The 26,680-nt window shown below is 34.4% G+C and overlaps 1 protein-coding gene across 2 annotated transcripts in view; it reads left to right on the top strand.

Moving 5' to 3' along the window:
- CTNNA3 (catenin alpha 3) overlaps nucleotides 1–26,680 on the top strand; it is a 1,813,915-nt gene that overhangs the window by 1,317,314 nt on the left and 469,921 nt on the right. For both annotated transcript variants that reach the window (XM_023205116.1, XM_023205115.1), the window contains exon 12: nucleotides 20,059–20,259. In XM_023205116.1, the coding sequence (XP_023060884.1) occupies nucleotides 20,059–20,259 (201 nt within the window). The remainder of the gene's footprint in view (nucleotides 1–20,058; nucleotides 20,260–26,680) is intronic.

Here is a 26,680-nt window from a genome sequence, read left to right as displayed (position 1 = left end):
TTACAATCATTTAGCACTGTATTCAATATATTTTTCTTAAGTAATTTATTAGTTGGAATATTAACACAATTTATTGTTAATAAATAAATTTATTGAGAATACATTATGTTCTAGACATCAGGTCACTTATTTAATATAAATTACCTAATTTAACACCACAACCATAGGTTTTCTGTGTCAAGCAATCTATCAAAAACTTTGATTAGATGTAAGCCACAGCTGTGTAGCAAGGAGTGCAATCATGGTTGACTCTAAACATTTTCAGAGTCCAAATTTATTGGAATCTGTATTTAGACACTCATTCATTGTCCATTATAATGTTAAACTCTGATTGATCATACTATTGAAACAGCATCCTTTAGAAGTTGCTTAACTCTTCTGTATTTCTTCCTACCAAACTCACCCTGGCCTTAGGGCAAAGGCAGGAGATGATTATACAATTCTGCCATACTCACCCTGGCTTTAGGGCATCACGCTTAGTTCTCCCACATCTCCCCTCTCCTTGGAATGTTCTGCCTCTAGCCATTTTTCATGCATCTAAAGCAGGAGTGTCCAATCTTTCGGCTTCCCTGGGCCACATTGGAAGAAGAAGTGTTGGACCACACATATAATACACTAACACTAATGATAGCCGATGTGCAAAAAAAAAAAAAAAAAAAGCCCACAAGAAAAACTTCAATATTTTAAGAAAGTTTGCAAATTTGTGTTGGACAGCACCACATTCAAAGCTGTCCTGGACAACAGGGCTGCAGGTTGGACAAGTTTGATCTAAAGTGTCTTAGGTAACCATCTTACGTGAATGTATTCACACGTTGTTCTCTAAGATAACATTAGGCAAAGTGTTGTTAGTTTTATACTTGTTATTTAATTTAGTATCTCTTTCTCCTAAAGGACTTTAAGCTCAAGACAGTCAGGACATTAAGACAGTCAGGACATTAAAAAGTACTGTTATGCTTTACCTTGAAAGTAGCAAAGTGATCAGCACATATTAGAATCTCAATAGATATGTGCTAGGAGTTTAGTCAATCATGTAACAGGTTCTTTCTGTCTGCTGCACAAACAAAATCAAACTACTGAGACCACAGCATTGCAGTAGCGAACGAGTTTAATTGACCTGAAGCTGGCCCATGTAGGAGAACCTGGACTGTTGGTCAAATCAGCCTCTCTGAAGGCTTGGAAGTTAGGGGGTTTTAATGGACAATCTGGCGGTCAAGGATTTAGGTTATGGGTGCTACTGATTGGTTGGTGATAAAATCATAAAGGTGTGGAAAATGGTCCTCAGGTACTGAGTCTGCCTCTGAGTGAGACAACAAGACCAGTAAATTCAAGAGTCATGAGTCCAGTTGTGGTCAGTCTGAAAAACATCTGGAAAAAAAAAATCTGAGGTTCCACAGTAGTGATGTTATATATAGGAACAATTTTGAAGGTCACAAATCTTGTGACCTCTGGCCACATGGCTCCTGACCAGTAAGTGATTTTAGAAACTACATCTATCTTGTGGCCTCTCAGTCTTACAAAGACCGTTTCAGTCCCCAAACAAGGAGGAGTTAGTTTTAGGGAGGGAATATTATCATTTTTGTTTCAAAGTTAATTATAAATTCCTCTCAAAGTTAGCTTGGTTGATGCCCAGGAATGACCAAGGACAGCTTAGAGGTCAGAAGCAAGATGGAGTCAAGTATGTCAGTTTTCTCTTACTGTCATGATTTTGCCGGGGCAGTTTATTAATGAAGTGGATTATATTGTAGCTGTCTTGCCAATAACGTTCTAGGACCAAACTGAGGTCTGCTCGCCCTGTGCAGTAAATCCAGTTGATATGGTTTGGCTCTGTGTCTCCACCCAAATCTCATCTTGAATTGTAATCCCCATGTGTTGAGGGAGGGACATGGTGGGAAGTGATTGGATCATGGGGGCAGTTCCGTCCATGCTGCTCTCATGACAGTGAGGCAGTTCTCATGAGATCTGATGGTTTAAAAGTGTTTGGCATTTGCCTCTGCTCCTGCCTCCATGTAGGGAGTGCTTGCTTCTCCTTCGCCTTCCGCCATGATTTTAAGTTTCTTGAGTCCTCCCCAGCCATGTGGAACTGTGAGTCAATTAAAACCCTTCTTTATCAATTACCCGGTCTCAGGTATGTCTTTATAGCAGTGTTAAGAATGGACTAATACACAAGATAGTGTATTAGTCTGTATCGTGCTACACCAGGATAGTGATAGAAAGAAAGGCTTTCATTACAGAGTGTCAAGCAAGGAGGACCAGGCAGCTAAATGCTTAAATCCTGATCTCCTTGATGGCTTGCACATAAGGATGGTTAAAGGCAGGGGTAAATGTCAGGAAAGCAAAAGCTACAGGCAAAGCCATAAATAATACACGGAGGTTACACATTGGTTTAGGTGTAAAAGAGTGGGATGTCTTGAAGCAGGGGCTTACAGGTCATAGGTAGATTCAATGATTTTCTGATTTGCAATTGGTTAAGGCAGAGAAGTCTGTTTAAAAATTGGAGTGAATAGAAAAATATTCTTTGGGTAGGGGGAGTGACTTTCTCCAAAGCCCTCAAGAAAAACTTGGAACAAATACGGTGATTAAAGTTCAGTCTTCACTTCCCCTAATCTGCAGTCTTCATTCCAGTGGATTCCTTAGGAAGGGGGTTCCTTGTGAGAGTTCAAGTTTCTGAAAGACAACTCAGTGACATTAAGATGTTATCATTAGTATCTAAGGGGAAAGCAAACATCTCTGGAACTTTCACTTCCTTGGCTGTTGTTTTAGGCTACGATTATCTTCTTGTTTAACAAGTTCCTTATTTATTTCTAGGACTAACTAGGTTCTTAGAATTTCCCTCCAAAAAACTCAGAATTTGTCTTTATTTCCATGATTGAGGTACATAGGCTCTTAAAAAGTGGTTACCCTGCTGTGTCTCAATAATATTTTAGGGCTCTGTTAACTATTAATATATTGACGTATGAGTAAACTGAATATAATTTGCAAAGTAATTAATGAAATAAAATGTAAGAAAATGCCAGTGCATAATATTGGTTCATTTCAACAACTTTTATTGAATGTTTATTATATTCCTGACACTCTGTTTGGTACTGAACATTTAATAAATGAAGAAGATGAAGTATTTTTCCTCAAGGAAATCACAGTCAGCAGGGAAATATACAGGTAAAGAGGGTTGAACAGCAAGAGCATTAATAAACTCTATGCATCTAACCAATAGCTCTCATAATAAAAATACAAATAATTTAATTCAGTACAGTCTCTTTAATATTACATGTCTGTTGTACTAGTAATTACTTTCTTAGGTTCCCTGAATTATCAGTAACATAAAACACAGCATGAAATAATTACCATTATATTGAACAAATGAATTTTATCTGAGGTATTTCACATTCATATGAGATGAAATCAGTTATTATTTTTGCCTCATGGTATTTTAATTACCTGTTTAAATGTACCTCTAAACTGAATAAACTTATAATACGGACATTGAGTATTTTCCACTTTGAGCAGTTTAACCTCATTATTGAGCTATTCTATTTACCACTAGAAAAAATAAAAGAGGCTGGGTGTGGTGGCTCATGCCTGTAATCCCAGCACTTTGGAAGGCTGAGCTGGGCAGATCACGAGGTCACGAGTTCGAGACCAGTCTGGCCAACATAGTGAAACCCTATTTCTGCTAAAAATACAAAAAAATTAGTCAGGCGTCATGGTGGACACCTGTAATTCCAGCTACTTGGGAGACTGAGGCAGGAGAATCGCTTAAACCTGGGAGGCTAAGGTTGCAGTGAGCCGAGATTGCACCACTGCACTCCAGTCTGAGTGCCAGTGCAAGACTCCATCTCAAACAAAAAAAAAAGAAAAAAGAAATGGAATAATTTAATGATGGAACCAACTTGCAAAAGTAAAGTCAACATGCAAACAATCAATATTTGCATGCCTACTAGATGCCAGCTACTATGGTGTGTGTGTGTGTGTGTGTGGGGGGGGGGGGGGTTTGAGACAGAGTCTAGCTCTGTCACCCAGGCTGAAGTGCACTGGCATGATCTTGGCTCACTGCAACCTCTGCCTCAGTAATTCTTGTGCCTCAGCCTCCGGAGTAGCTGGGATTACAGGCACACACCACCATGCATGGCTAATTTTTGTATTTTTAGTAGAGACGAGGTTTTGCCGTGTTGGCCAGGCTGGTCTTAAACTCCTGGCCTCAAACAGTCCACCAGCCTCAGCTTCCCAGAGTGCTGGATTATAGAAATAAGCCACTGCACCCAACCTATATGTATATTTTTATTTAATACTTACAACAGTCTCAGAGACTGTCAATCTTATTAATCACATTTTATTAATGAGGAAATGCAAGTTTACGGTTAACACTTTATCTAAGTTTATAGAACTAGTAAGCAGCAAAGCCAAAACAACAATCGAGTATTCTAACAATAAGACCACATAGTTTATCTATATGTTAATGCCTCTCTTTATTTGATTGCTTCTCTATATTCTGTGGTCTTTTCAGAATGATTGTAATCCCCGATTTCCAATTCAGAATACTCCCAGGACTTATCAGACCATAGGTACCAGGCTTATTTCTGTATCTGTGTTGTCTTTGTATATGTCACACCCAATTACACTAGTAAGACATATTCATCCATAGGGAAGTCAAAGAGCACCTTGATTTTATGTAAAGCTGTTGGAAGAGAAAATAGGTATCAAAAGTTGAATAATCAGCAATAAAATAAAACTGATAGATATAGCTATCTGTCTATTGAAAGAAATAAGTAAAGTGAGTCAACTCAAACATTTCTTTATTTCTTTTTGTTTTTGAGATGGAGTCTCGCTCTGTCGCTCCAGTCTGGAGTGCCGTGGCGCGATCTCAGCTCACTGGAAGCTCCACCTCCCAGGTTCCCGCCATTCTTCTGCCTCAGCCTCCCGAGTAGCTGGGACTACAGGCGCCCGCCACCACACCTGGCTAATTTTTTGTATTTTTAGTAGAGACGGGGTTTTACCGTGTTAGTCATGGTTGGTCTCAATCTCCTGACCTCGTGATCCGCCCGCCTCGGCCTCCCAAAAGGCTGGGATTACAGACATGAGTCACCACGCCCAGCCACTTCAAAAATTTCTTAATGAGACAAGTTCATATTATATCTGGGAAGAGAAGGATAAAACTACCAGAGATTTTGTTTCCAAATTACCTATGACATGCAGTTATAGAATTGACAGGCGAGAGAGTTGGAAACAGAGCTGCCACTTATGAATATATGTATTATATATATATATATATATCTGTTTATATATTATCTATCTATATCTATATCTATATCTATCACTCTTTCTCACACATGCCAATATCGACAGCTTGAAGAGCTTACTGTAGGTATTATTGATTTCATTTGCCATTAAATCCCTCAGTCAATAACCCATTTATAGTATAGGATCTTCAAAGCTATCCATTGGGGCAAAAGAGCTTGGCAAAGAGAATATTTAAGTTATATAAAAAACAAATGATAAAAATTACTAATTATCTCATGTTCCAACAGATTATGTTCCTCTTTTGCCTTGGCTGCCAGAAAGTATAGTGACAAATCTGTAGGATATTAATGGTAATTCTCTTGAACCTTATAGTTGGTTTATTTGTGTTCTTCTTTTCTATTTTTTATATTTTCTTTGTAAACATGTTTTGATTCTTCGTTTTGTTTTAATTTATTATTAGCTTCTTAGCTTCAGGATTAGTCTTATAAATACTAAATTTAATAGGCTATAAAAAGCATATATATATATGCATGTATATATGTCTGTGTGAATATGCATATGCATATGTGTATGCCTTTAGGATCTTAGTTTTTTTGAGCCATTGTAAATTATTAGTATATTTGTGAGTTCATCTTCAAAGTTTGCTGTTTTGACAAGGAGATGATTTTGACATATATAACTTATAAACAAGTGGCATAAACTTAGGTTTGTTGGAACAGAAAAGTGACATTATCAGTATCAGGGGATATATTTTTTCCTGGCACCTGACAGCAAATTATAAAAATTAACACTTCAAGAACTGAACATATGTCATATAAGTCAGTTACAGAGAAAGCAGTAGCACTGGAACATGATTAAATTCACCACATGTAACTATTCATTGAAAATATAATGATATTAGGTCTCACACAACATTTTTTTTTAGATGATAGCATAGATCTGTATAGTAGGATAAGGAACAAAGAAATTTTGCATTTTGGCTTGATTTTCTTTGATAGCAGATGATATATTAAGTGTGAGAAAAATAGTCCAGTTCTTATTTTGGTCCTTTAATGTGATTTTATAATATATAGCATCTTCACTTTTCACGCATGCACCACAGAATACATTATGGTGGAATGTAGGGTGCCATATGCATGCATTTACTTATTGTTGACGTCAAAGTCAAGTATTATGTTTATCGTTCAGGTTATAATATTATATATCTCTTGTGGTGTTTTTCTGTTAAAATAATATTGTTGTAAGTGATCAGTTTCTTTCTTAAAATGTTGAAAATTCACTGGCACAGAAGACACAAGAGGCAATCAGATGCAGGAAAGGAAAATAAATCAGAGCCCATGGATGTACACAGCATTGAGAAAATATTCGCAGTCAATTTTAACTCAGGTATTTGGTGTGAATAATACTATAAGAAAATAAAGCTTATGTCGACATTTGAAATTGTATGAAGAAAACAAGGGTAATTATAGTCCCCCAAATTATTATTTTACAACTAACCTTAAGCAACAGGGTAGACCTCTAACCCTAAAAATAGAAAGTAAAATAAAGAACATAGATACCAGTGAAATTACTATTTTCAGTTCAACAGACATGATTGGAAAAGAAAATAAAATCGAAGAGGCAACAAAATGAAAACTAACGGAAAAGGAAATCAGACCAGATGTTGTGAATCTGTTTTTCATGCAGAGATGCTTAAATGCAAGGAATGGCCTTCCAGGCAAGGTTGCTGAGATAATAACACTGAATTTGTACAAGATGGTTTGATTAGATGGTCTGACAGTGGAGGTTTAGAACTAAAAGGAGAATAAGCTATGTAGGCTAACTGGGCTCTTTGCATTTTTAAAAGAAATTTAATATCTTCATTGAAGATCTTGAATTGAATAAAATAAGATTATAATTTCTCTGCTTTTAATTTAGTCTTAACACTAAAAAAGAAATGTGTTCTGTTTCATGTTTTATCTATCTTTTCCATACTTTACCTCTCATTTCTATCAGTGCTTTTGCTGTCATGTTAACTTTCTTCCTGATTTTATTATCACTGGCCTCATTACAGTACCTCCACTGGTTTCTCCTACTGTGATCCTTATATGTATATGTGTTCTCTGTGCTACTGTCTTTCATCATGTTTGAGTCCTGTCACGAATTTCTTCTAAATACAATACCATAGATACATTATAGTGATCCCATGCAATCATTGTAACTACTGGGCATATGACTGCTATTCATGCCAGTTTTCACTTTCCAAGTTTCTGTATTAGACAAAAAATTTGTTCTTGAGCACATAATTAGGAAATAAGAGAACTATTGGTGTTCCTATCTTTAACAAGGAAGATTTTTAATTTTCATGCCACTCTTTTCATAAATCTGATCTAAACAAAACTAAAATCGTGTACACAAAGGCCATGAATTGTACTTTGCAAGTTGTGAAAGAGCCAACTAAAAATACTTAAAATGTGCAAAGAAAAAAAAGAGAATATAAACATATAAGACGTGATAAAATACTATTTGTAGATTGGTTATGTAACATAAAACTCTCATAAGAAAATATCTTTTATATAAATATTACTCTAGTAATAACTCTCACAGTAAGTCAATTACTTGTCTTCAAACTCTTAATAACTCTTGTCAGCAATGACTATTAAATATATGCTTATGATTTTGATAGGAAAATTGTCCCACCCTCTATTCCCACAGTCATCCAGGAATTTGTAAATACACAATAAGCTTTTAAAAAATTATTTTCATAAAGACCAAGATGCACACATTGTGATCAGTCTGATCCCAGTGGGACAATTCATAGTACATAATGCAACAATGTACACATATGGAAAAAGTAAGTATGTCATCGGAAAAAGAAATGGTCTAGCATCGTTTACCCATGTACTTTATGGCATTTGTCATGTTCCTGGGAGTCATTTCTTTAGGTGCTTATTTCTATGACTAGATTGTGAGTTCTTTTAAAGTGAAGACAGCGAGTTGTTTATCTTGAACTTTCTCTACACCTCACAAAATACCTTGTAGTAGGAACTCTGCAAATACACATTAAAATGAATATATCATTATTCAATGAAACATAAATTGAATGAATGAATATACCATGTGAATATATATATGTAAGTACTAGTTGAATGAAAAATATCACTTTGGAATTACTATCATTTGGTGTGCAAAGAGAGAGGAAAACAATACTGGAAGAACTAAGGATGTTAAGCCTTGTCTGTGGGTATCAATATTATATTCAGCAATATATAAATGTTAATAAATGGTAGTTTGCTTAGTTCCCTAAGCCTTACCTATAAGAGTTCTCTGTTTAATAACAATGGCTAATCAAGGATAGAGTATAATTTTAATAGTAATCTTAAAATAGTAATGCATATGTATTACTGCATGCAATATTATTTTATGAAAAATATATAAATTCTTTAAAGCATAAAAACTACTCATAATGCCACTATTTATTGAAAACTACAATTAGGAGTTTGGAAATTTCCTTCCATACGTTTTTCTTAAAAGGTATGTGGTATATTGTAGAGAAATAAATGAATTTTATTTGAATTTTACATGAATTTTAAATGAAGGTCCTACTTAATAGATACATAGCCTAATTTTTTTCACTTAAAATTATGTCATAAGCATCTTTTTTATGTAATTACTTTATAAGCAAAAAGCTTATATTGATTTGTTACATTCTATTAAATTAAATAATTATTTGTGTTCACCAATGGTTGGTTTGCATTATAAATTAAAATCATTGTTTCACTTCAATCAGTAGTTGTGGTTTAAACTTTATTTTGACATGAATCTGTAAACTTACGTATGCATAGGAAAGCATCTTCTTTACTAGAAATGGAATTTCTTTTAGGATCATAATTTGGGGACTATTTACTAGAAATGGAATTGCTTGAGGGTGATAATTTGGGAACTATTATTTCCTGATCTAACTTTACCAAAACATGAACTCATTTCTTTAAAATGCTTAATAACTATTCCAATGAATTGTTGGGAAGCCGTGGTTAAATTACTCATAAACATTTCTGGATCTGCTATAAACTGAGTTCATTTACAAGGTTTTAATACATGTCAGAAACCTAAGGTGTCACTTTCACGTGGATACCCAACTTATAATTGAGGTGAAAATATAATCACTGTCTTAAAATTTTAATCCATGAAAATCTTACTAAGGTATTTCAATACTTTTTAAAATTAAGTTCAGTAAACTACATCATTAATTATTTTTCCTGATAACATTCCACTTATTAGGATAAAATGGGTTCAGTATAACCAATAGGGACTTTTAGTATCCCTCTTTTAATATCTAAATAAGTCTAGTTTATTCAGTTTAATAAGATTTTGACTCCTGTATATTGTTTCAGGGTTAAATTAGAAAATAAAATAATAGTATATAAATACGTATCTTTGTATTCTATTATTTGATTGCATAGAGAAAATATGGTGTGTGTATATATATATGGAATACTACACAGCCATTAAAAAGAATGAAATAATGTATTTTGCCAGCAATATAAATGGTGCTGGACGCCATTAATCTAGTGAAATAACTGAGAAACAGAAAATCAAGTACCACAAGTTCTCACTTATAAGTGGGAACTAAACAATGGGTACACGTAGACATGAAGATGGAAATAACACACAATGCAAACTCCAAAAGGGGGAAGAGTAGGAGCAGGAGAGAACTGAAAAATTACCTATTGGGTATCATTTTTACTCTGTGGTTGATGGGTACACTAGAAGCCCAAACCTCACTGTTACACAATCCTGGACATGAACCCCCCGGATCTGAAATAATATAAATAAATAAATAAAAATTACAGAGTATCAAGAAATAGAGAATTCTTAAGAGAACAATTACTGATGCTGGTAAAATTGGAATCTTGTTCAGAGGTTACTGGATGGCTATGATTAGGATCCGTTAGAGAATCTTCTAGAAAGTTTTGTGGCAGGTTCATGGACAAACTCCATGGAAAGGTAAATAATAAGTATAGACTTTTTGGAAATCTGAGTTAAGATGAACTATATTGAATTTCTGAAAACATGGTACCTTTCAAATCATATCTTTTTACCTTGTGTTTTTTATTAGTCTTTGTAATTTGTTGTCCAATTCCATGTAGTTTTATAGCAATTTACATATGATAAAAACAATCATGGTGATACAGAATATTTTGTGAATGACACTGATTTGGGCATGGGAAAAAAAAAAATCACACCCTGTGTTTGCTTTTAACCTTATACACTCCTTTGTTATACGTGTGGTAAATTCAAGTTTTTAGTTATGGTTTCCTTGAAACAATTACAAATGATGCTGAAGAGAATTTGTCTCACAGAGAGAGATCTGTTCTGACAATTTTTGTTCACTTGACAGCAAAATATAAGAGAAAAATAAATTTTAGCAAAAGGATGCTGTACTTGACTTTAAAATTAATTCATTGACTAGGGAAGTGAACTTCCCCAAGACATATATCTACTAATAGCCTCTTTTTCCCGCGTGGAGAGATACTGTATTTTAGAAGGTAGTAAAGATATTTTAACTGTATATATACTTATTATTCTGAGGGGAAAAATAAATAAAAACTTAGTAAAATTTACCAGGTTATTAACAACTCATTTACTCTTAATTTTATCTGTACATTTGCATTTTACGTACTTTGTTTAGGGTTTCTTTTCTGCTATATGTGTCATATATCTTTAGAAGGTTATTTTAAACAGTACTGGGATTTGCTTTTCTGTGCCTGAAAGTATAGATTTCAAAATTGGACGCTCAAGTTATTCCATATTTTGAACTATGAAAAAGGAATAGTACCCGATTGAATACCGACTGTTTTTGATAAGACAATCCAGCAACAGAGGCATCCAACATTAGCATCCAGTGTGCAAGACTTGAATGGTTTTATTGCATATTATGAGAGAACTGCTCACTACTGTCTGTTCCTGCTGACAGTCCTGATGTTCAATCTGGTAATATCCTGAAAGCTTTCTTCTTTTTTTTTTCTTACCCAGTGCTTTGTTATTAGATGTTAATAGGTTCTCAGTCTATGGGAGAGGAAGCAATGGGACAATTAACATGAAAAAGCTCAGTAGTAGAGGAGTAGATGGAAAAAGAGTATGGTCTGAGTGAGAATGCCTGAGGTTTGTTTCACTTTTTCTGTTTGTTTATTTTGTCAGGATAAGAATGCCATAAAATGCAATAACTTAGACTTTAGCTCCTACACCAGAATAGCTAAGTAGCTAAGGCACTAAACTTCATTTGTTTATTTATTCTTACATGGCCACCTTCCTGGTGATGTCTCTAGAATGCTTGAGGTTCCCTCTAGCTATGATGGCTCCTGATTACAGATCCAGAATGTTAACATTACCAGAGCATAGTCAATGTGAGCTTTGTAGAATTAAAATTATCCTTCTAAAATACATAGCTGATTATCTTATGCCCAATGAAAATTAATGTGAAAACTTATAATGCATTCAGCTATAGATTATAATAGCATAAAAAATCTTTTGTACCATTTCTATAAAATTTAGAAAATATTTCAAACCATAATTTTCCCTTCCCATTATACATTTGGAATAGCTGAATAATATAGTTATAGAATCACCTTATTTCGAAATCAGATGAGACTTTAGCATTTTTATAGACACTTAGGTTAGATAAACCTCGATTTTGAGTTATGACTCAAATTACTATAACTTTATGAATTTGGAGAAGATATTTATCTGCTCAAAGGCTCCATTTTGCTTCAACTATAAAAATGAAATGTAACAGAACTATCTCTTGGAATTATTATGGGAATTAAACAAAATATTATGTATCTGTTACCTAGCACAGTGCCTGGAGAAGAAGAGAGACTGAAACAGTATTTGTTAAAAACTCGAAGAAACCACTTGTCAACCAGAAGGTGTTACTGTGTGAAGGCTAGAAACTTGGGGAAAGAATAGGACCAAACTTTTCCTTAGTTATAGTCTCAGAAAACTGTAGTATGTTCACAATTCCTAATTCATTATTTGTAGACATCTGTAAATAATGTATGTGATTGAATATTTTTATTCCTATTTTAGAAGCTAAACAGGGCTTATTTAAGGTCTTAAATGGACTTGACACTGAATGTAGAATGTTTGAAGAACATCCTTTATTGTTACTATTGATGAACCAATACTGATATATTATTATTAAGTAAATCCTACAGTTTACAGTAGGGTTCACCTTGTGTTGTAAATTCTATGGATTTTGACAAATATATATTAACATGTATTTACCATTGCAGTATTACACAGAATAGTTTTACTACCTGGAAAATCCCCTTTACTCTACCTATACATTCTACCCTCCCTAGCAATTTTATTATCCCTGTAGCTTTGCCATTTCCAGAATGACATGTAATTGCAATCGTACAGTATGTAGCCTTTCAAATGGACTTCTTTCATTAGCAGTATGCATTTAAATTTCCTGCATGTCTTTTCTTGGCTTGATAAATCATTTTGCATCGCTTTTTGTACATTCCGTTGACTGAGTGTTCCAGTTTATCCGTTCATCTACTGAAGAACACGTTGGTTGCATCTAAGTTTTGGCAGTTACAAATAAAACTGCTATAAAGACACATGTGCAGGTTTTGTGTGAATGTAAGTTTTAAATTTATCTGGGTAAATACCAAGGTATGGTTGCTGGATTGTATAGTAGAAGCATGTTTACTTTTGTAAGCAACTGCTGAAATCTCTTCCAAAGTGGCATTCCAAACTGTCTTCCAAAATGCCATTTTGCGTCCTCTTCAGCGACGAACGAGAGTTCTTACTGCTCTACATTTTCACGGTTGGTGTTATCAGTGTTTTAAATTTTAGTCATTCTAATAGATGTGCAGTGTGTTGTTTTGAATTGAAATTCCTTGATGATAAATGATGTTGCCCATTTTTTTGTGTCCTTATTTGTCATCTGTATGTCTTTGGTGAGGTGTCTGCTCATATCTTTTGCTTATTTTTTAATTGAATTGTTTTCTTATTATTGAATTTTAAGAATTATTTATACATCCTCGATACCAGTCCTGCATCAGATAGGTGTTTTGCAGATGTTATCTTCCAGTCTGTGGCTTTTTTTTTTTTTTTTTTTTTTTTTTGAGATGGGGTCTCACTCTGTCACCCAGGCTGAAGTGCAGTGGTGTGATCTCAGCTCACTGCAACCTCCACCTCCCAGGTTCAAGTGATTCTTCTGCCTCAACCTCCCAAATCACTAGAACTACAGGCATGCACCACCACGCCTGGCTAATTTTTGTATTTTTAAAGTAGAGATGGGTTTCACCATATTGGCCAAGATGGTCTCAAACTCCTGACCTTGTGATCTACCCACCTCAGCCTCCCAAAGTGCTGGGATTACAGGCATAGCCACGGTGCCCAGCATCTTTGTATTCTTTTAAGTGTCTTTTGCAGAGTAGAAGTTTTACATTTTTATGAAGTCCAATGTATTCTTTTTTTAAAAAATTTTGTTAATTATGTTTTTGGTGTTATATTTTAAAAGTTCTTGCCAAACCCAAGATCACCTAGAGTTTCTTCTCTGTTATCTTATAGAAGCTTTGTAGTTCTGCATTTTAAATATAGGTTTATGATTTAACATAAAATGTTTGCTTTATATCTTTTCTTCTGGATAGCACTTTAATTGAAAAATCAGTCGCTTCCAAGTCAAGGTATACAGTCTATGGATAGTTTTCTAAATTTGAAGGCATGAGTTTTACAAATTTAACATGAACATGTGTCAAAAATTTTATTTTTGAGAGGCACTAAAATGAAAACCTTGTTTAAAAAATTTAGATAAAGAATGGTTCAATAAAATTTCTCATTTAGAAACAAAACTGGTTAATGTCCTACAGAGCAATGAAGCTGTAGCCTTTAGGATTATCTTTTCTGTGAAAATAACACTTTTTGTAACAAGAATCATTTACATGGTCATCAGAGTCTTTTTAAAAAAAGAGCATTATCCTTTACAGAGTTTTAAAATACCCTAATCAGCACTAATAGCAAGTGGAACAAAGATACACTCCTGGAGAATTAGATATTTGCCAGGTGGGCCTGATTGCAATATCTGTTCAGCAGGACATTGAAAGGACAAGCAATAGTCCATTTTTTTCTATTTCCAAGCTTTTGATAAATTTCTTAACAACTTCACAAGTTGTTACAAGAGCCTACTTAAGACATACCAAGAGAAATATGAAGGCTTCAATGACTTTCTTTTTGTTTGTGTGTGTGTTTTTCTATAGAATTGTGCGTGAATAAGTGCTGCAGAGTTTGTAGAAGTATTGTTGATAATTGGCTTGGAAATAGCAATATTGGACTTTATTTTTCTTTTTATTATTGTCAAAAGTAAGACAAGTAAATTCGAGCTGTCTAAAAGCTCAAGAATAAACAGTTTGCAGTGCAAAGAAACTGGGCAAATTTTGTTAAAGTTTAACAAAACTTTTGTAAAATTACAAAGTGACTACAATTTTGACTATTGTATTGGGCAGAATAAAAGACAATAAAATAAAAAGTGCTTTATTTTCTGGTTACTAGATTGTGAACCCTTTGCAGACAGGGACTGTGCTTTATTTTTTATATCATCACATTTTCTAACATATATTAAGACTTAGGAGAGAAGAGACAGAAGAAAGGATTTAGGAGGTAAAAGAGGAAGAAGGAACTTTACATTTTACATTTAACTGTATGCATACTCTGTATTCTCAAGCTAGTTTTTGCTGAGATCTTTCTGTGGGATATTGTTTAATTTGGAAACCAATCATCATAATCAAACTCTTGCCAAACAAATTTTGACCATCTTTAAGTAGATAGGTAAACAACAATTAGCTCACATAGTAATGCATTCTATTTGCTTTTTAGTTTCATGTTTTTTGGGTAAATAGGAAAGAAAAATTACTGTGTTCTTGTTTTTGTTTGTTGAACATTTGTGTAGTTGCCTGTGTAATGTGTTTTTAATTTATAGCTATGGAACCAGGTATGCAAAAATGGAAACTTGTTTTTTAATAATTAAATTTAGCTTAATTCTCTGAGCTCATATACACTGGGTAGCTAAACTTAATCTTGACAATTTAGAAAATTCAATCTATTTTGCATTATAGTCAGTTTCTCTAGAAAAACTAGTTAATATCTTTTTCTCTCTTCTTCTCTTCTCTGCATCTTTTTCTTGCATATCTAGATATCGGGAGGAAACTGTTGTTAGTGTATCATTTCTTGCTTGATGGATTACAGCATAAACTCTCTTCCCCTTAAGGCTTTGCTGTTGATATATTCAAAATCCCACTTCAGGAATTAAAAGCAGAAACTTTTACCCCTCAACCAAGTCTAGCTTTTGCAACAAAAATGTGCCTCTACTTTCAGTCTGTTCTCTGGACTGTAGATTTATAAAATTCTACTTTGACTGTCGAAAGCCAATGATTTAACATTTTGTTCTCACTGAATTTTGTTTATTTTCTACTTTCCCTGGGGCAATATATTTGACCTTAAAATTCTGGCTTTAATTGTTGAAAACTGGCCAGGTGCAGAGGCTCTCTCCAGTAATCTCAACACTTTGGGAACCTGAGGTAGGAGAATCGCTTGAGGCAAGGAGTTTGATACCAGCCTGAGCAACATAGCAAGACCCTCTCTCTATAAAAAATTAGAACAGCCATGCATGGCGGTGAGTTCCTGTAGTTCTAGCTACTTGAGAGCCTGAGATGGAATGATCACTTGGGCCTAGGAGTTTGAGGTTGCAATGAGCTATGATTACGGCACTGCACCCCATCCTGGGTGACAGAAGGAGAATCTCTCTCTCTCTCTCTATATATATATATGTACACATACACACACACACACACACATATACATAGTTGTTTATATATACATATATATGTGAAACTGAACAGCTAGAAAAAATTATAATTTAAAAAATGCATTTCAAAATTTTATTGTGCTACACTTCCTATAGTGACTGAAGTTGGAGTTAGCCAGAGAAGCTTGCACCAAAAAAAGCTTGCACCAAAGTACCTTTTAGTCAAAGATCAGTTCCTTTATTATCCTGTGTATTACTATTTTCCAACATAATAGAAATCACCCTTTGCATCTCAAGATGGCCATAAAATGATTGATAGAAATTGCTAATAATTCAACAATTCTCTGTTCTTAAATGAATGCATTTCAGCATTTGCGCTAACACCAGGACATTCCACCCCTCACCTCAGAGCAAATGTTAAGCTGATACTCTGAAGCTGTTAAGAAAAATCTTTGCTGTGTGACAATCCTTCAAACCATAGTATTCTAAATGTGCTTGTTCTATAATAACATATTCTTTCTTTTAACCTCATTTTTTAAATGATGCATTTGTTGAGCTCAAGTGCATCTACTTCAGAAAAAAAATTATTTGAGGAGAGAGCCAAATGACTTTTGCTGTGTTTAAATAGTAAAGCCATTCCATTAGCAGCAAAGTCTAAAGAGATTCAACAGTAGGAAGTTATATACAAGGTATTTGGCATTTTCTTCTTTCCTAAAAGTTTAAGGGCTGTATAGTTGGGCATAAAAATTCAAGCCTTCATGAAGGTCTTTTAGCCACTTAAATTCACCAGAAATATAAATAGCAGAGAAATAATCATTTTTAAGAAGCCGCTTAATGTTTAGTTATTATGCGTATGTGGGAAGTACCTAACATTTTGATTTTCTTTTTCTGGCATTCTATGTTTAAGCCTCATGCAAATAGTTGTTGGTAGCATTCTGTAAAGCATTCAGGGTAATGGGAAAGTGTCACAATAATACGAAATTTGTGAACCTTTTCCAATTCTTTTGTGCTATATTTAATCTTAGAAATTTCAAAGATCATTTATAAATCTTCTCCAACATTCTTACTATAGCTGCTTTGGGTTAAGTCTGGTTATAGATTCTTTTCACTTATTTCACTTATTATTTTTTATATCGTATATGTTTATATAAGACTTTTATTTCCACATCTGACCTTACCTCTATAATTCTTCAACAATATTTAACACCAGGGCTTCTGACAGCATTATTTAATTGTGAGCAGTAATCACACAACCTTCTTTACAGCCAAACAACAACAACAACAAAAAAAGAAAAATTCTTGCTATATTATTATTAACTGCATTAAATAATACATTCATGGGCATATAGATCATACTTCTACAGAAGAGGTGACTACTCATTCATTGTTAGTGAATATCTTTGTATATTTTCTCCTCTGCAAAATTCACTAGGAAAACATAGTTTGTACAAGCTATCATTTCATCTTTAATTAAAGAGAAATTACAGAGTTTATTACATATTATCAATCTTCCAAGAATGGACATTGTTTTTTTCTGTAAATATTCTTTCACTTGTATAGGACTAAGAAAAATAGCTCTGCAATATAAAATTGAGCACCTTAGTGAATACAGAGTAAACATTCATAGAATACATATATGTTGCATTTGTTTTTTTGAAAAAAGATCTTACCAATGTACTTGAAAATGGTAGCTTCTTAATGTGTCATTAAAGTGTACATCTGTGGACTTCGTAAAAATTGATGATTATTATGCCTTCTAAACTCAAACCTGTACTTCTGTTCCAGGGGAAATATGAGAATATACATATGCTTTCTGTTGAGATTGGACCGTGACTGTATTTACTGTAGGCTTTAATGATACATTCATAACTGAATGCTACAAATTAGGTTAAAGCCCTAGTTAATTTATAATGAAGATTTTTAGTGTTTAATATTTTTCATGTAAGTGACTTTGAATGTCCCTAATATGGGTTAAATTTACCTAATTTCAGATCACAGATAGTGTTTACTTATGTTCATAACCCATGATTTAAGAATGTCTTATGAGAGCTTCATTCATTCATTCATTCATTCATTCAACAAGCATTCTTGTTAGCCTAACAGGTACCAAGGATTATAACAGGTAGTATATAGAATACCTCGAGGAATAAGATAAAATTCTTTCCCTCAGATATATTTCAAATTCTACAAGAGAGAGAGAGTTTTATAAGTAAATAATTAAAACACAGGAAGAATCTCTAATCGAAGAGCATATACCATTTTATGTGAATCCCAAACAACATGGAACAAAGTTGGTTTTGTTGTAGGGAATGAGGAAGTCAGCATGGATTTCCTGAGGCAGGAACATTTGCCTAGTGGCTTGAAAGAATAGTAGGAGTTGAGCAAGCAGGTCAAAGGGGACAGATTGTCTAGACCAAGGTTTTAATATGCCCAAGGACAGAGACATGGAAGATCATGAACGATTTTGGAAATCATAAAATATGTATAACAGAATAACAGAAGCCATGTCTCAGAAGGTTAACAGGGACCATATTCAATGGTAGTTTGACTTTATTTTCTTTTTTCAACAATTATGTCTATTAGGTCTGCTTATTGCAGAACTGAGTTCAGGTCCTGGATATCCTTGTTAACCTTCTGTCTCATTGATCTGTCTAATATTGACAGTGGGGTGTTAAAGTCTCCCATTATTATTGTGTGGGAGTCTAAGTCTCTTTCTAGGTCTCTAAGGACTTGCTTTATGATTCTGGGTGCTTCTGTATTGGGTGCATATATATTTAGGATATATTTAGTGTTTTGGCTTCTGGCTTTATCACATGAATCCCCACTTAATATCTTTAATAACTATTTCCTTAAAACATTCACAGAAAACAATTAAACAATAAAATCTCAGTAATTCCGGAACATATCATTATGAAATATATGAATAAATAATGTTATATTTATAAATACACTTAAATTTTAAATATGTATATTTAATTTAAGATAGATAGATAGATAGATAGATAGATAGATAGAGCCTCACTCTATTATCCAGGCTGGAGTGTAGTGGCGTGATCAAAGCTCACTGCAGCCTCTAACTCCTGGGCTCAATCAATCCTCCCACCTCAGCCTCCCAAGTAACTAGGACTACAGCGACATGCTGCTACTCCTGGGTAAATTTATTTTGTTGTAAAGAAAGGGTATTGCTGTGCTGCCCAGGCTGGTCTTGAACTTCTGGCCCCAAGTCATCCTCCTTCCTAGGTCTCCCCAAGTGCTAGGATATCAGGTGTGAGCCACCACACCCAGACAGATTTTATTTTCTGTACAATAAGAGGAAAGTGTGACTCTGTAAGGAAACTGAAGAGCTCCTCTGTAGCTCAAAACACACACATAGTCAACACATATACGCAAGCAGATTGGGACAGAAAGAGAGAGTGAGAGAGACAAAAAGAGAGAGAAAGAGAATTAATGATATGTCCTGGAATTACTGAGATCATATTGTTATACTTGTTTTATGTGTATGTTTTAAACTTCCTGCTATGTTCATGCCCTAGTCATCTAAAGAAGAATGGAGAGGAGGAGATCAGGAGACACTCTTCAGTGTAGGCAACTTTCTCTGGAATTCATTTGTTTAAATCAATCTTTTCTTTATTATATATAAGTTTTATAATCTGTATAATATTGCTTTCATTCACAATGTAGCATTTCATCATCACATACTTTATTTTCATTTTAATCTAGAAACTGTCTTTAATTTCCACCTCTGTGCCACTCTGGAAATCTAATCTACTGGAACTAGAATCTAAAATAATATACAGTCAATACAAATTTCTCTTAAAATGTAACATGTTATATTTCATGGATTTTGCTATTAAAGAGTAAAGGGATGTATGCAAAATATGTCTCCAATTTTCTTATAATTCTCAAAATCTTCCATTTCCAATGTGCACTCTATCTGAAGTCAGAAGTTAACATAATTACAATCTGCTAGATTTGTATGATTTTTAAACACACACACACAAAAACTAATTTGATTGATTTACTTACAGAAAGCCATATCTTGGAAGATGTCAACAAGTGTATCATAGCCTTAAGAGACCAGGATGCTGATAATTTAGACCGTGCTGCGGGTGCTATCAGAGGCCGGGCAGCAAGAGTTGCTCACATCGTCACGGGTGAAATGGACGGTTACGAGCCAGGGGCTTACACAGAAGGTGTAATGAGAAACGTTAACTTCCTTACAAGTACTGGTAAGTCAGTTGCCAATAACAGCTGCACTGTTTCTCATATCTGAATCTACATAGATACCGAATATTCATATATGTGGGAAAGATTCCAGTCTGTGTTGCTTCTTTTGACATATTTTGCCACATAGTGTTTGCACACTTCAGTTATGCAATTTGAAATTTATCTCTGAGAAGTAAATATATTCATTGGTGAAAAGAGGTCTTCTATAAATACATGCGTTATGTAAATTACCCACAGGCCTTAGCCAGAAACCATTTAGAATGTTTATTAATGCCTTATCTGTTAGGCGATATAATTAGACTGATATGGTATTAAGTATGTGATAATCACCAAACCCTCTCTTAACTGTATCATTGATATCTCTAGGTTTTTGTTTACGTTACTTAAACATAGCAAGTCAGTCCTATGTTTCCAGAGAAATGCTCTTACCTTCATCTGCAGTCTGTTTGCAAAACAGCAATTTGTTCTTGCACATAATCTTCTTTGATTGCATAAGAAATATGGAACCAGTACTTTGTGTTGGTTGCAGCACTCAAGTTAATATTTTCTAAAAATCAGCCAGTAAATGCTTCATTTTTGAATCTCTCAGTAAAATGACGTCTTAACACTATTGTTAACCTTTCTCCAAGAAACTTACAGAAGTGTCTGAATTCATATGGATTCAGAAACAATGAGGACAATCAACTATTTTTATAAGTCATAACAGCAGAACTCCTTTCCGTGAAAACCCTTTGTGAATCTGTGAAATCCTCAGGTTAGATTTTTTACTATTGCCTCCTAACAGTAGGGTGATGGTGCATCTGAGATTCCTAAAATATTTGAAATTCCAACCTTAAGTTATCAATCCTAGAGAATCATTTTTCATGTTACGCATATGGAATATGGAACATTGTTTAGCAAAAGGAATAGAAGGGACAAGGATAAGTCATTTGTTAAGTTTTTCTTTTATTTTTGAAGTCACTCCTCAAAATGAATTAAGACAAACAAGTCAACAGTTGAGTAATATTCACTAGAGACTAGGTTTGAAGCACTGTGCTGCAAGGCAAGCTTAGCACGGTTTGCAGGGAATTGATGATCAGTTTTGCTGTTTTTCTAGCAAGTTGATAAACAAAGTCATTGATGAATCTTGGTATATAGTTTTCTTATTATCTCTTTGAAATATTTCTAAAATAATGCAATGCTAACAATGTGGTAACGAAAGATAAAAATCTTGATATTATTAAATTTATATTTCTATATCTGCTCCTCAAAGTCACTGGTATCAATAGGGCACATAGTAGTTATTTTTCAATAAGGTGTGGCAATATATTTACTTGTTTAAAAAGATGATTGTGCCCTGGTCATTCAGTATCTCTTCCATAACTAAATTTAAGCACTCCTTTCTTGTTGGTCAAAATCAAGTACAGAGTTATCTGTGTCCCTGACTTTTTTCTACCTTCTGAGAATAGCAGGTAAGTAAAAGAAGAATGTAGCAGGAGGTTTTTTTTTTAGACAAATAAAAATTTCCTATCAGGAATTGATTAGGTAAAATCTAGCAGGACTAATATTTTGCCTCTGTCTCAGTTTTACAATCATGTTAGTCTTGTGAGCATGCTCTTTATGATCATAATGTCTGTTTGAGGTACCAGATTTATAGTTTTAGGCTCTATCACTCCAAAATCAGAAAATAATGAGACAAAGTTATTTACACACTTAAGAGTTTATTAATCCCTCTTTGATTTGTAATAACCTTTCCAGATAGCTAATCGATATGACTATATTATCACATTCAGAAGAGAAAAAAAAAATCGTTTTTTCTTCTAATTAGTGGCATATAATTTTAATTAAAATTCTCTAGGTAAATTATGTTCTATATCCCAAATAAAAATGAATATAAAATAATCCTAGGTTATTGTGTATAAACAGCATCTTTTTATTAGTGTAACAGTATAGTTTATGACATCCCAATTTTGTTATTTCAGTTATTCAGAAAATTTTTGGTGTATCTTTGAAAAAGCTTTCCATTTTTATTTATGTCTAATTCCAAACTATTCTCCAAATAGCTTTCCCTGAAATTTATGAAAAGCATGCCTCACTAAAGGGAATTCTGAGCAATAAATTAGATGAGAAAGCTAATTAGATCAGTTTGATCTTAACCAAAGCTGAAAAATGTGAAAATTTTCTTTCCCATGGAGATATTGTCTATGAAAGATACTTCCCACTACTGTATCCTCCACAATTTACTAACAGGAGATATTCATCTTTGTTTGCATCTGTTTCACATCTTAGACTTATTATTTATAAATAATTACCAAATTAAATAATTGGAAATATCTTGTTATGTGTTATGAGGTCTTCATAGTTTACTTTTTAGCAAGTGAACAGTAATTTCTGTGAACTGTTTTTCTCTGTGTTTCCTTTTCTTTTATACAGTCTGTCTTCAGGATTTAACCCTCCTTTCTGAAAATGACTTAATGAGGAGTTATTGTGAGTTGTTGTTTATTACCGAGACTTTTCCATCTTTACAAAGTTTGCCTTAAAGTATTGTCATAAATGATGAAATATAAGCCATACTTATCTAAATCACAAAGAATGTTTTTAGAACATAGCACCTTTGATTTTAATCAGACTTTGTAACTTATTAGTACATTTTCAAAATTTGATGATTTTCTAAGTGTTTTCTCAGCATTAAGAAGCAGGGTTGACCTATTATATCTCAGGAAATTATATTGTTCATAAACTCTAATGAAATGTAGTCAACATCTGGAATGGTACGTTTCACCCAGATAGAAGCATAATATTGTAATCTTCATGTGAATTTCTTTATCCCACCCCTTTCATCCCTGTTACTAAGCTCCTCCTCCCATCAGGGATTCTTAATAGAGAAGATAGAATACATTAGCTTTTTAAATAAATAATAAACCTTCTGGACTGTAGTGTGAAGGCTTACAAATTATACTCTTAGTGTCAACTTCAGTTCTTTTGTACTATGTTGGGGAAAAACCTAAACTGGAAGTGGACTGACATAGGACATTTTTGTGTGATTTATGAACTCTATAAAATTCAGGAATCAGCAGGCCCCAGAGCAGCTGTTGCAAACCTCCAAGCCCCACCTGGTTTTACTGTTAGCCAGGCTCATGGACCAAAACAGAACAGGCACATAAATGAATCTGACCAAGATATCCTGGTGGCATCCACTGTTGGCAGCTGGCAGTGATGGCAAATACAGGTTCATTCGTCGAGTATTGAGACCAAGACTGGAAAGTGTGTATCCAGAATTCCCTCCTTCTTCGAATGAACAAGTGCCATATAGTTACATTTTTTTTTTTTTTTTTTGTCTCAAAGACAAATGAGACAGTTGAAAGAAATTTTGAGTCAATGAATGTTTCTAAAATTGTGTTATAAATTGTTAACTCCAGTTTAAACAACAGATAGAGTTTTAAGATGTATTTCATTTAAAACTTAGTTTAAAAAAACTTTAATAGCAGTTGGTAACCCCTATCAATTCCCTTTCATTTAATATAGTTTACATGTACATATCTTGCATTTTGTAGCTTGATTAAAACATGGTACTTTTTTTTTGCATTGCAGCTCTGTCCTACAACCTTAAAGAGTTATAAAAACTAAAGATTTTAGTTCTAGCATTCCTTGCCCTCTGCAGTCCAGCAGTGTTTGAAAATTAGTAGTCCACATACTAGATATGACTAAAAGAATTTTTATGTGGCCAGTGGAGTTTTGACTAACATAACTTTCATGGGAATTGGCTGGAGCTTAGTGGTGTCCTCTTTTTCACTGAGCCTTGGCCATGGTCTCTACCATGCCATAGTCCCTTCCATTCTCTCTCATTATATCCCCAGTCTTCTTTGCTCAGTTTACCTTCTTGAACTCTGGAGGTATTTGATTTCACCTAAAATTTTATTTCTGATTTTTTTTTTTTTTTTCTGATATGGGCCAAAAGGCACCTTCCACAACACTTAATACTTCCATAATGGCGGGGACATGCCAAGATTATTAACTGCCATCGCTATCTTTTTCAATATCTCTACCCCTTGCTTCTCACATCAAATTATATGCATATTTCAAGAAAAAGCGTATATTCATGTCCTCTAGAAACCTTTGGCAATAATGAATTCTTTCTGTTCTCGTGCACTGTAGCTCTTAAGGGACTTGCCACTCAATTACATCATCCCAGACAAGTATATGCTCTTGATGAACTCCTCAGATATACTAACATAAAAGTGGCTTTTCTGGGCCGGGTGTGGTGGCTCACACCTGTAATTCCAGCACTTTTGGAGGCTAAGGCAGGTGGGTCGTGAGGTCAGGAGTTCAAGACCAGCCTGGCCAACATGGTGAAGCCCCGTCTCTAGAAAAAATACCAAAAAATTAGCTGGGCATTGTAGCATGTGTCTGTAATCCTAGCTACTCGGGAGGCTGAGGCAGGAGAACTGCTTGAACCCAGGAGGTAGAGGTTGCAGTGAGTCGAGATTCTGCCACTGCACTTCAGGAGGGGTGAAAGAGCGAGACTCCGTCTCAAAAAACAAACAAAAAATAAAATAAACAAAAAAAGGCTTTTCTTTCAAAATGGAATATGAGTTACAGGAGAAAAATACACTCATGTTATTTCTCTTTGAATCTCTCCCAGGGCCTACCATTGTGTCAGGTGTTAGAATAAAAATAAAAATAAAAACCCAAAACGAAACCTCTTGAATTGAGCCTCTAAGGCTTTGCTAATTCTATCCCTGCAGTTGGAATGATTGCCTTTTCTGCTCTACTGCCCTCTTAAAATATAATCATTCTAAACACTTTGTCAAATGCCACCACCTTTGCAAAGGAGCTTTTGATCCCCTTTCAGTTAGAATTAATTGCTCCATTATCTGTATTACTATGAGCTTGTCCTCTAGTTAATGTTTATTTCACTTTGCCTGTGATCATAATCAGCCATTTACATACAAGTTTCTCCCACAAGATTGTAACATCCTTAAAGACAGACACCACACTTTCTTTATTTTTATTTTCCCCGGTAGCATCTACACATAGTAGAGGGGCCCAATGATCATTGATCACCAAGTCCTTCTCCAAAATTTAAATTTAAAATTTACTGCAAGGTTACACTGTGATACAGTCTAGTTAAGCAGGAGAATAAGTTATCATCCCAATTTAGGAGGAAAAAAACCCCTCAAAACAGTAGGCTGTGTCAAAGGATGGGGCAGAGAAAAGATTAAGAAAGTGATTCATTACTGTCCACAGTTAGATCTTAGCCACTTCCAGAAAACTTGGGGTCAGATTTTTAAAAGGTTCTTCAGCAAGCTTTTGAACAATAGATCATGAATATTGTGTATTCAATTACTTACAAGAACCATCATTGAACTACAGCTGTTGAAAGATCTGACTGAACCTAATTTCAGTAATGCTTCCAGCAAATCCCTCTAAGGGGTAGTGACTATGCTTTCACATTTGGGAACTATTGTTGATGAATTTCCTCCCCGTTTAGCAGTCTGAACAGGCTTTCAAATTATATACTTTCTGCCTTTTGGATTAAACATTAATCTAACTTTTTTTTTTAAACACAATTAGAGAGCATTAACAAGAGGTTTCTGTCTGCAGATCACTTGGCTAACCTGGATAACTGTGTGTCTTCGTGTTGATAATTCTAAAGTTGGAAATTAAATTACAACTCAGGCTCTCTAAAGAAGAGTAAGATCTCATGACCATGGAAGGGCTTCTGTTCCCGTAGGAGTGTGGGACTTTAGGTAACATTATGAGTTGAAGAAAGTAGCTATTAGAACTCCTGAGTGGAAAAACCTGTTTTCTGTTCAAGGCAGACTGGATTTAAATAGGACCCAGATCTGGTTAAGAGACTAAGGATCTAGTTAAAGAACTAAAATGAGAATGACAAGATTCTCATCTTGCCATTTTAAGTAAATGAACATACAAACTTATCAGAAAAAAGAAAGTGCTATAAAAACCGCAATCTTCAATAGGTATTGTGTGATGCAAAATCTTTTCTGACCTTTTTGACAGGTTACATGGAGTAATCTAAAGTGACACTGTTGGTAATAGCCTTATTTAAAAAATAAAAAATATTCTGACACACTGGTAGAAATTTCACTGTTAAACGAGGAATAATATAAAGGGCTTAAGGGTGGATATTAAAGAGGGGTTGAAATACTGCCATATCTGCAAAATGTAAAATATGTAACTAATGTGGTTTGCTGTGCCCCCACCCAAATCTCATTTTGAACCGTAATTCTCGTAATCCTCATGTGTCGAGGGAGGGACTCAGTGGGAGGTAATTGAATCATAGGGGTGGTTTCCCCTAGGCTGCTCTTGTGATAGTGATTTCTCACAAAATCCGATGGGTTTATAAGCATCTGGCATTTCCCTTTGGGGCACTCATTCTCTCTCCTGACTCCCTGTGAAGAGGTGCCTTCTGCCATGATTGTA

Source organism: Piliocolobus tephrosceles, chromosome 9 (assembly GCF_002776525.5).
Source record: "Piliocolobus tephrosceles isolate RC106 chromosome 9, ASM277652v3, whole genome shotgun sequence".
Taxonomy (NCBI): Eukaryota; Metazoa; Chordata; class Mammalia; order Primates; family Cercopithecidae; genus Piliocolobus; species Piliocolobus tephrosceles.
Note: the sequence above shows the minus strand (reverse complement) of the source record. Positions and strands in the feature narration are given on the sequence as shown.